The 12,146-nt window shown below is 37.6% G+C and overlaps 1 protein-coding gene across 1 annotated transcript in view; it reads right to left on the bottom strand.

The window, feature by feature from the left end:
• Nucleotides 1-523: 523 nt before the first annotated feature.
• LOC121281919 (G1/S-specific cyclin-D2-like) overlaps nucleotides 524-12,146 on the bottom strand; it is a 44,899-nt gene continuing 33,276 nt past the window's right edge. Inside the window, exon 5 of the mRNA XM_041195108.1 lies at nucleotides 524-11,493. Within this exon, the coding sequence (XP_041051042.1) occupies nucleotides 11,338-11,493 (156 nt within the window). The 3' untranslated portion in view covers nucleotides 524-11,337. The remainder of the gene's footprint in view (nucleotides 11,494-12,146) is intronic.

The following is a 12,146-nucleotide window of genomic DNA, read 5'->3' as shown; positions in this document are numbered from 1 at the left end:
CTTCACTATTGGTCTCCTTCAATCCCATAATTACTGAGTGCATGGGTCTCTTAGTATAAATATTTATTTTCTTGTGCTTAGCTGTTTGCTTCAGATTCACTATCTGGGTTTTACTGATGCTCACTTTCTTTTGTTCAATATATATGGTTAAAAAAATGTACTATCACAGACTCAATATGTAAAACCAAGATACCAGAAAATACAGAGCAGACCTTTTTGCAAACCTTAGTTTAGTGTTTTATTGAAACAACCAGTGCCTTCAATTTTTGGGAGGCATTTTATTCACTGAAACCTTAATGTAGTCTATCTTAAGCCACATTGCTGAAGAATAGGCACAGGTCCCTTAGTGCAATTCATGCTGAGCCTGATGTACTACGGATGTATGTATCCAGAGATGCGTGGGAGGTGTAGGCAGCTGAGAGACACCTTGACTGCAACCCATGTCTATAGAGGTGTGAAGTAATGATCACTCAATTTCTAAAGTGTCCACTACCTCAAAAAAGAAACATCATACCAGCATACATTTAGTTTGGAAAAACTGCATTTATTGTTCAGTGATTGCCTCTGCCTGTGTCTCACAAAGTTTGTACAATGGACAGTGGGAATCATGCAGTTGCCTGGGGATGCCACCACATATTCAATTCTCAAGGTATTTCACTTGAGCTTTGGTTAAATCTTCAGGTTTAACAATGTTTTTGAAAGCCAAATAAATTCCATCCTTTCAAAGTATACTCATTACTTTTGGCGACAGTAGAATTTTAAAATTTAACACGAGTGATGATGTTGCATGAACATTAAACCCATTTAAAATAAAAATTCAATATCTCCATTAAAATAGTGGAGAGTAATTTTATGAGTGCATTAAGCATTTTGGTAAAATCACTCAGTAGTTTCCAGGCTTATTTAGTTGTTAAGTGGGAAAGCTTAGTTAGATTCTATTTTTAGCAAGGATTTGACATTAAGTGCACACTTGTGTGTGTATAAATACATATTTGCACACAAAACACACAATATGCACACGTGCCCATAATAGCAATGAAACTGGAAGAACCATGGCAGATAGAAAGCGTTGTGAAATTGATGGCTCAATACTCCTTACCTGTAATGCAGGCAAACAGTTGAGCAGTTTTAAAAAAAGGTTATCGATGTTATCAAATTGGGGCACTGTAACACCAGCCTAGCAACAGGCCTCAGAAGACATCAATTAAAATTTTATTTTTCTTTCTCAGAGAGTTCATCCTGATTTGCATACCCAGTCAGCAACCAGACCTTTTTTTTTTACACAAATCTATTGCTAAGGTAAACGGTGAAGAGCACAAAGTTACACCTTGCTTGCTGAAGATGTGGTATTTATGACACACCAAATGCATTTAACAACGAACAAAAAATACATTTTTTCTTTAAGTATAGGTGACAAAATATGGATAAGGACTGAAGAATTAATCATGACATGGGCACACTCCAATGCCAAAAGAACAAAACATAAAACAAGCAGACTGAATAAAAATTTAACAAGAATTGAGAGGTTCATTACACATCATTGTTATAAATCCAAGTGTAAGAAATGGCAATTGTAGGGCTCTAATCCAATGTGTTCTCTTTAAGTCTGCTGCATTTGATAGCATTTCTCATGTGTGCTATACCTCCTGAAATGTTTCCATTGCTTTGAGTCAGCAGCAAGCAGGACGGAGCATTTCAAAACATTTGGCACTTCAATGACCTTCAACAAATTATTTGTTTAAACTCCTCACCCTGCTTAATACCCAGGTTAGATGAAACTGTCACTTTAGATTGGTTGGCAGCAAACATTTGAGTAATGAACAATTGTAGAGAGCCCCAAGTTGCTGGAAAAATACACATAATAAACAAAATGTATGAAGTATAAAACACCACAAGAATGGAGCATTCACAAAGAAATGTCACTGCAATTAGAGATAACAAGTGAAGATATAAAAAATACTTTCATGGCAACTAAGACAGAGACTTAAAACCTACATGAATCAAATTTCATGACATTCGCTTAAGAAGCATCCAAATCCAACTGCACAAGAAGTTTCTAACTGCTAATGACTAGTGGAACTAGGTCATTTTACTGAGCAATTCTGTGTTAAGACCAAATCTTATGTTTGAAATTATGCCATAGCAACACAGAACTTGGTCAACTAGTTTGCGACTTAGATTCAGCCACTTTTAATGGCATCCCAAATATTTATTTTCACTGTTTAACACTTACGTATAGTTTGAGCTGAGCTGAACTTTTTCTATTAAGCAACCTAAATATGGTACATATAGAGTCCCTCATTAGAATGGAGAATGGTCCTTAACTGAAGATCTTTCTGGCAGTTGTTTTAATACAATTCTACAGGCAATGGTCAACTTCTGTCAAATGTCCACACTTCACGTAAAAGCCCAGAAAGCTAGCGGGGTTGATTTTTGTTTTAAAGTTGCCGCCCTCCTGTTTCTTGCTTGGAAAATCAGCGAACCAGCAAAGGGAAATTAGAGGGAGAATGAGAGAGAAAATTAAGACTCTGGCTGCTGTGGATGGCCAAAGCAATTTTCAGGTGGACCTGTAAATGAGAGCACAGCATTTCTGCTGGTTTCAATGTAGAAAGCTATTTCTGAGTAAGTGAATGGAGGTCCTGGACCTATGCCATTGTGTGGCATGGACTGCAACTTTCATGTACAAAAACGTCTTTTTGAGGGGCCATGAGGCACAATAATACAATGCCTTGCACTTGGAATGACTCCTCGTACCCCAAGCCCATTACTTGACCTGTCGGCTAGACCAGTCAATTCATTGGCCTTCTCAGCTGACAAGGTACAGTTCACTGACTGCTTTCGTCAGACGCTCTGCCTACTTCACAGCTGTTTTGGCCCTATGGATAAAATTGCCCCAGTGTCAGGAGGCAATATACTGTGGGAACATTACAACATTAATTATAGTCTGAACCCACCTAATGTAGTGGACATCTTAATTCTGCTGAACCCCGGGGCCTTGATCATGCTGTAGGCTGGTGCTTTCCATGTATTATTAATGCTTCAGTCCTGCATAAAGTTACTGAGTATATTTTCTCATAGATAATCTTAAGTAATAATCAAACTATTTCAAAGAAGTAATTTCCGATATTCACGCTTTGTTTCTGCTCGAGTTTGCCCTAGTCCTGCTACATACAGAAACTCTCCTTCAGTCAGGAAGACAAATGCGATGAGTCGGGTTAAAATGCTTTATAATTGTTGCAGAAGCTACTCTATGATCAGCTAAAGGAGGCTTTCTTGTAGCAGGTTGATAGAGTTGTATCTGCATTCCACCATACGTCCACTTAGCAGCTTGGCTGAGGATTAATAAAACTCATCCAAGCTGCTCTAGTTAGATAGGACTGCTGTATCCTTCCTCCTCTCCTGCACAATCTGATTGGGTGGCCATTGCTAGACTAACTGAGCCACCTATTTAAACTCATTAAGCTTTTCGCTAACTTTCTTCGCCTAACACTAGATTGTAAGGAGGACTTAAGTTACAAAGGAGAGGAAGTTGCTGCAGTAATTTTAACATTTTATGTAATGTTTACATTAAAACAAACACATATACTTGAGTATAAGATAACACATATATAAGCGAAACAAAAACATAACCCTAAACAAATCCAACTGCCTCATATTATAAAACATCTCTGCACCAAACGTCTCTATTTTTGGCTGGTAAATAATCTTTCATCCTCTCATTTTACATTGTGCATTCATGCTAGCTGTTGCTCCACTCTTGTAGTGCTGCTATTTAAATGGAAAGACTGTTCTTTTCTTACCCAACTTCAATCCTGTCCTCTGCCACATCTATGCCCACCTCGGATCCCAGAGATTAAGTTGCTAATGCTAATTTCCCCACTGCTGGAAAAGCCAGGCAGTGCAACAGCTGACAGCAACCACTGACAGGAAAGCACTGGTCTGGTGCGATATCCAGGCTTTGGAGAAATTGCTCTGCTCGGAAGGAAACCAGCCATGAGCGAAATCTAAAAACCGATACAACCCACAGCTAAAGTGACTATCCCTATTTGCTGCTCCACGTAGGAGATATATTTCTAGTCTTATACTCGAGTATATACAGCAAGCACAGACTGAAATCCAAAAGTAATTACTTACAAGCACCCCATTGCCTTAAGACCCTGTTGTAATTATTATTTTCCTCCAGTTAACCACTATATGTTTCTTCTCTGTCACGACTTGTGAAATAAGATGAGCACATGGTTTCTTGGAACTGTTGTGCTTTTAAATTTCACAAGCAGTGAAAAAAAGTAATTTGTTCTTGCACAGTATTTTGACAAAGAATTAGACCATATTATTGACAAGACTCAAAACATGTTATACCCAAGATGGGCTCCTTAATGCTAGTCGGATAATGCACTGATATAATATGGCCCAAAAATCTGAACATGGAATAATGCTTAAAAAGTACCAGATACTTCTTAGACTAAAAAACACAAAAATTGCAGATGCAGTGTCCCCATTTGGTAAAATGCAATCAACCGGATGATCATTCAAAACTCATTACAGTTACTCATGGTTAATACTCAATAAAACCAAACAAAATTTTACAGTTGGCTCATTGTCACTGCTTCAAGTCACCCAAAAATGAGGGAACAAGCTTCACTACTTACTCTAACTCCACCCTCAATTTTCTGCCCTTCACTCTTGAAGGCACTGACTCATGATGGGAACAGGTTTCCACAAGTATCAACGCCCTCTTCGTGCCTTGTCCAACTAGCTATCCTTTTATGTAAGAGTCTTGGCAATAAGTGTTAGCTGTGAATTTAAGGCAGGGGAGGTTACCATAACCGAGTCCATTCTTTTTCTTGGTACATTTCACTTCCTAGCAGGGGTAAAAGCAGCAATTGGAACAGGAGCACGGGTTGAGTTTTTTTTCCCCCCGCTGAGGGTAATGGGATCAGTTTTAGCAGCCTGGCTGTTCTTTCCACCCCCTCCAAAACTGACATTACTAGTACATATGGTTCAGCTTCACAATGGGCAGTGTATTTACCAATGAGGAGCTTGTGAACTAAAACTTTTATCTAAATAATGCACAACCCCAGTCATCAGTACTCGACACATTAGGCATGTAGCTATCCATGAAAATAGTATACAGTGGACTTGTAAGTAAGCTCATTTTCAAAAGCCAAGTTCAAAGGACTAGCATTTATTTTCTCAAGGTTCAGATACACAAGTCAGAGTCACAGTAATTAATTCTGAACGATTGCTTTTGATTTATATAAAGAGTCAGTGAAACGGTTGGAGAATGTTACTGTTAAACACACAATTACTGTATTAAGAGCCATCCAACCATTTGCTAAACTTTGGTCAAAGAGATGTCATTTTTGGACCAGTTATCTCTCAAACTGTTTTCACTGACTAAGCTTTGTAACTTGCCCTAACTTTACATAATGACGCAATTATTAACAAATTGCTGCTGTACAAATTCATTCTATGATCTCAAAAGAAACCATTAGCAACGCATGCGTAATAAGTTCAGGGTAGTTTCCATAGTTTACAAAATGTTAACGCCAAAATGCATGGTGAGCAATGAAGCTAGCACCAAACAAGGAGGAAAGGAAGAAAACAAAATTATACCAAACAGATGCCCACAAGGAACAAAAACTAGTGCTTTACCTGACTAACAAAAACATTTACACCAATTCCCGTTCCTGAGGAGGGGCTTTAGACAATGGTATCTCCTTAGGACATTACACAATCGTGATCTTTAAAAAGCCGAGGTACTGTAGAAACTGTCTAGTAACCTGAGATACTGTAAGTAGAATATCTGCAGACAGAAGAGGCAACCAAAGTCAAATTTACATAGGTATTGTGAGTACATTACTATTCTTATAATTCCCCCAGCCCCCATTTTACTGTGTGACTTTAAACATAAGCAGCAAACAAAGTTATGGTCTTCTTTCATCAGACATAAAACAGTGATGCACAACCAACTGAACTAGTTCTCATTTGGTCTCTGACATCCAAACATACGCATGGGACAGCTCATCAGAAACTGTGTTCAAAACAGACCATATGCCCTTCTCACTAATAATTAATAAACGCAGGAGTAATATTAACATTTAACATACTGAAAACACCCAAGATGATTACAGGTCAATCTCAAGGTCTTACTATGCGAACACTAGTGATCTTCCCCTCCTTCCGAGAAACCACTGCAGCATTCAATATCAAAAATGAGGTTTTTGAACAGGTTGGATCATTTAAGTATGAAGATTGCAATAGTTTTAGACTACATCCTTGAGAAGCCAAGACACACATCTCACAGTCTCCTTAACCAACAGATACTTTGAGTTCAGTTGTCTGTACAATCCTGTATACAAAATAAACATAGCAGCAAGTTTCATTCAACAATATAACTAAAAAAAAAATGTAATACATTGGCCCTTTTAGCAGCGCAAAAAACAAAAACAAAACAAAAAAAATCACTCCGTTCTTCATCAAACCCAGCAACAGCAATGCACAATGCTTCAAACTTAGCCTGCTGTAGGAGTCACAGGTACCAACCTCAGTAACCAGAGATGGACATAGTTGCTTAATTTCAATACGATACTGTATGTTGCCACCTTTTAAACGAGCTTCAATTTTTCTTGCAGTGACAAGCAGAGAAAAATTATTAAAAGTGCCCTAATCCACAGAAAAAAAAAGAATCATGCATCGTGATTTTTTAAAAAAAAAACCCGGTAAATTGCATGTGCCCCAGAAATTGAGACCCCATCAGTTTTGTCCCTTTTTATTTGGTCCTTCACTTCTGGCAAATTTAATGTGGCATAAATATTTAGTGTACAAGCTGATCCTATATCAAAATGCAGTCAATTTTTGGTTTAACAAGTCTCCAAGATATAGATGAGCTTCCGCAAAGGAAATTGGACAGCATGTTACTAAAGAGACTCTTGGCCTGTCAGATCAGTGATCAACAAAAATCTGAGGGGATGCCTTTCAGTAAAAAAAAAAACTAATCAAAATGTGATGACTTGGCCCAGGAAGATATACAACCTTCACAACACAAAAGGACTAAAATATTCTGGGACAGTTCAGCAGCACTAAGTTAGCACTCAGCGTATACCAAGATTTTGAGGGTGGTTTGGAATGCAATGCTCCAATCTTCTAACATGGTAGGCAGCAGGCAAGGTTCCAGTCTCATAAGCATATACTCAGAAAATGACTCCCTATTATGGTGCTATTAATTATACAAACCAAGGCGCACAATAGGCTGCACTGGTTTAAAAAAAAGCTGTACGACTTAATGGTGGCAAGCTAACAAATCTGTAATGTTCCTAACGATAGGCTATTTGAATATCGATCAGCAAAATAAACGAGTTGCAAATGAAGCAGCTGATGTAGGGCAACTTTAAAATCTCTGCTAAGGAGAGCATTCTGCTGTATTTTCCATTCAACTGGAGCCCGAGACCATGAGAGGCAGCAGAGTGTCCAAAATAACAGGCTCATCACCATGGCCGCCACCTGCAGTAGGACCAACCCCATTAAAGAACCAATTACCTGACAAAAGGTAGCACCTACAGAGAAGGCATTAATTTTTTTTACTTAATTAGGCACATACGACTCTTAAAAGGGTGTTCCAAGGCACGGTGTTCCAAAACCAAAAATTCATGAGGCAAAATGGCAGATATTGGCAGGATAAAAAATAAAATTGAGTCCTTACATGCAGCGTGGGAGCAGGAGGAAGCGTTCTCAGGACATTATACAAGTATAATTCAGAAGAGATACAAAGTCCTACGATTCCTCCTCTTTAAATGACAGGCCAAATTTAATGGAATATGGAGGATGAATGAGTTGAAGGAATACAATTAAGAATCTGAGTGGATTAAATGATGATATCATACTTAGATAGGCAATTTCATGCAATCTAGTTGGTGTTGAAAGGCATTTTTGCATGGTTACACAGCCCCTTAAGCTCAAACTATATACTGGGTCACATACATTACTAACTCAGGAACTTATTTCAATTCGCCTTTTAAAATCTGTGTAGCCCATGGGATACTTCTGATCGCCCCTAGTTTGCTAAAGTATTGTGCTTAATCAGCAAATATCTGTAGCATTTAACACTATTAAAAGTTGGCAAACAAGTCTGTTTACTAATTGAAGGAATAAAGAATGCATAACTATAAAGCAGAGTTAGGAAAAATAAAAGGCAACAACACAATAAGTATTATGCCCATTTCACTGACTATTAAGCAAAACTTAAATGCTACACTTTCATTTATGGACCATTTCATCAAGTGAATCGAGTGCTTTTTAAAGCAGAATGCAGCTTTACTGAATTGTATCTCCAGGTATAAGATGCTGGAAGAGATAAAGGCCAAAAACGTCAGAGGTGTGGTTTAAATCCAGCCCAGAAAATATCAGGTAAAACTAAAGATTCCAGTCTCATTTTTTTATTCTATGATACCACTGAATAATACTATACTACACAAAATTTTAACTCTACCAAGGCAATGATTTATGTCCATTTCTGGGTGCCTGCCTCTAAAAAGGATGTTAAGGACACAAAGAGGGTGCCGAAGAGATTTACTAAGATGACACATGCGATAATAAGCTTTATCTATGGAGATGACGTAAACTGGAGGTTGTCCACTGAAACAGATGAGAGATGATGGGACAAATTACAAAAATATTTGATAAAGTTAAAAGGGAAAAAACATTTCCACTAGTTGCTAAGTTAGTAAGAGGGCAGAAAAATCATTATGAAAAAGAACAAAGGGAGAGGTTGGGGATTTTTTTTTCGAGAGATTTATTAAGAATTTTTATCAGAAACAAATAAATGACAAAAACAGAATCAATAATAACTTTTAAATAGGGAAGCAGGTAAGTATTTGAAGAAAAACACTGCAGGAAATGAGGGAAAGATGAGAGGAATAGCAGTAAGTGAGCAACTCTTTCAGAGGCTACACAAGCACAATTTTACTTTGTGTATCTGAAGTGCTTTGGGATATTTTTCTGTTAAAGGCAGTATATAGACGCATGTTGTCAGGCTGAATGGCTGCCTTCTTTAGCTGCCAAATTCTGCGATTTTACCATTAACCCTAGAAATGTAATCTTTTATTAAAAAAATACTTTTTTTTGAGGCGGCTGAACTCATGAGTAACTGATTCTCTGTCTTATAATGGTCTGTGTTTTCACATGCTACAGCTACACACACACACACACATCTAAGTGACTTTATCAAACATCTGATAATTGGCTTCATAAAATTAGCTTCAGCATACAAATTTAAATAATTATCTATAATAATGAACTGTGGAAATCCCTCCCCTGACGAGCCAAATTCTCAATGCAAAATTTCCTTCAAAAAGGGGAGTGGCCTTCACAGGGAAATGGCTTGGCCCAACTTGTGCTGACCAATACTTTTTCCTTCAATTGATGCATTTATACAAGGAAGCAATAATTATAAAAGTTGCTGAAATCACTTTAGTTATCTGCTGCAAGATTGAATATAGATAATTTGCTACTACACACCCTTTGGCCATCATGCTGCAACTGTGCCCCTAGTACTTAGCGCATCCACATAAATACTCGAGCACATGTGTACCTCCAATGAGCATACCGGCATCCACTCATCTGCAAGTGAATGTGGCTTTGGAGAATTTGTTCTTTTCATATTTCAGCAACATAGCTTTGCTTGCTGAATCAGGCTAGTGCTGCAGGCAACTAATGTGGGTGCAGTTAGCTTGCAAAACCCATTAATTAATCTGCAATATACTACCTTAAGGCTTCTCCGTCACCCTTAGCTCTCCTCTTTATAGAGGACTTGCCACAGATTAATATTCTGCACGTGAGAAGCTATAACCCTAGAGAAGAGGCAAAAATTAAAGAATCTTTGTCAAACTAATACATTTCCTATAATATCAATATACACAAATGAATGCTTTTTATGTGGAGTAATTTTTATGTACATTATATTTTGAGGCAAGGTTCACCCCTCTAACAGGCTAAGATATCATAGCTCAGAACAAATTATTTTACCAGGTCAATGCGGGTCGGGTCTGTTTAATCAAAAATAGAAGTGCCAAGTCTACTGTAATCTTTACAATAATTAAGTTTTAAAATAGATTTGGTTTGAATTGTAAAATTTTGATAAGCATTGTAAAGATTGTAGTGGACTTTTCATAGCCCTCTCTGATGCTCTGTGGTCCTTTTGTTTTACCACCAGAATTTCTGGTTTCTGCGATGTTGTTAAAGGTCATTAAATATATTTCATTAGATATAAAGCAGTTGGTATACATTCTATTATCAAGAAACCAGTACTCCATTTACATGCATGTGTGCGTATACATATATATTTTTAAATAAGCACTGCACCAGTCTCAAAACTACCAGCAGAGACATTTTGTTTCAGAACTTTAGTCTGCTTTATCCCCACTGCCTCATTTCCCAATGTCATGCCCCTCTAGGAAAAACAAATCTTACTTCCTGTTACAGCCCTATTTTAAATATATACAATTAGACACTTGTACACAATGTCAATCAAAATGTCCCAAAATAGCAGTACTAATCTATATATTATAGAATTATATTCTTGTACATCATTGTGCAAAATAGTCAAAGTCTGTTAATTGGGACATCACAATATAAAATTAAAATGTCCCACTTATCAGATTGTCTCCATTAAGCAAAATATCAATACTGATATAAACATACAGTGAATCAGATGGTGCTGGATAATTTTCTCATTAAATGAATGGACATATTAATTGTACTAAGTTTTTTAGGCAAAATAATACAATATATCCCTTTTAAATTGTGGGATAATGTTCAGTTTAGATCTTTTGCTTTTTGTTTGAGGGAGAGAGAGAGAGAGAGAAAGATGCTAGATGTTATCAAACTGCATGACTAGTACCAAATAAGTTAAAACCAAAATAATGGCTTTAAAAACAAGTACCTTGCACTTTTTTTAAATGGACATTTTTGTAAAGGCACTAAAAAATAAAATTTAGAAACCAGACCCCTGAATATTTATTACAATCTGCCAACTTCACAATTTGCAGCTATATTCAGTGCTGGCTGGTCAACAAATCACAATCAAACCTTCCATATATAATCAGTTGCAGGGTGCGGGAATTTCACACGATGATCACTGCTACATTTGTCGTTTCTCTTTTCAAGTCTGTGTCCTCTTCAGTGTTTTCACCCCACATGACAGATAGAAGTAGGATCTTTTTGTGTATAACTGCAGGCTTTTTCTCTCTATAAAATAGCACTAAATAGTACTAAAATAGCAAACACTATATTTGCACCCATAGCTCTGCATTGATTTTAAAAAAAATTGCACATGGATGATCACAGGTTGACATCCCTTACGTCTGTAGGAGTGCTGATTTGGTCTGGCTCATGTACAGTCTTTGATGACATGGTTTGCTCCTGCTGTTGTTGAGATTGTTTTAAGCCCTCGGCCAAGGCAGCTTCAATCTGTTCTTGGCAACCCTTCAGGCAGTCCTGGTATAGAGAACAATGACATTAATGAACAGGTAAATGAGATCACGCATTTATACTCAAAAAAAAACAACTCCAAGTGGAGCATTCTCAGAGCTACTGAGAACAAGATGAAGTAATACACCATTCCCTTGCACATGTCCTGGCCAATATTTATTCCTCAACCAACATCACTAAATGGATTATCTCATCATTATCACATTATTGTTTGCGTGAGTAAACCTTCATGTTCGCTAAATTACAACAATAATATTCAAAAGTACTTTGTTGGCTGTAAAACTCTTCAGGATATCCAGAGGTTGGGAAAACTGCGGCATAAATGCAAGGCTTTCTTGTCATTAAGATATCAATGTGATGGATACAACAGGGGTTATTCTCATGATGACCTGAATGCAAGGGCAGTGCAGGTAACCCACAAGCAGTGGGTAGCTCAGTCCCAATAAAAATAAATTACAGCTCCTGGGATCAAATTCAGGTTTCACCAGTATATCTTTATTTACAAATCAATTTGCATTTTATCTGCGAAGTGAGACATTGGCCGGGATTTCCCGGTCGGCGACACGTAAAACGACCCAAGATGACAATCGGGCGGAACTCCCGACGTCACCCCCGCGTCATTTCAATTTTCAGGTCGGCGGGGGCTCAGCCGAATCAGC

This window comes from Carcharodon carcharias, chromosome 9, assembly GCF_017639515.1.
Source record: "Carcharodon carcharias isolate sCarCar2 chromosome 9, sCarCar2.pri, whole genome shotgun sequence".
Taxonomy (NCBI): Eukaryota; Metazoa; Chordata; class Chondrichthyes; order Lamniformes; family Lamnidae; genus Carcharodon; species Carcharodon carcharias.
This window is presented reverse-complemented; position numbering and strand designations above follow the sequence as displayed.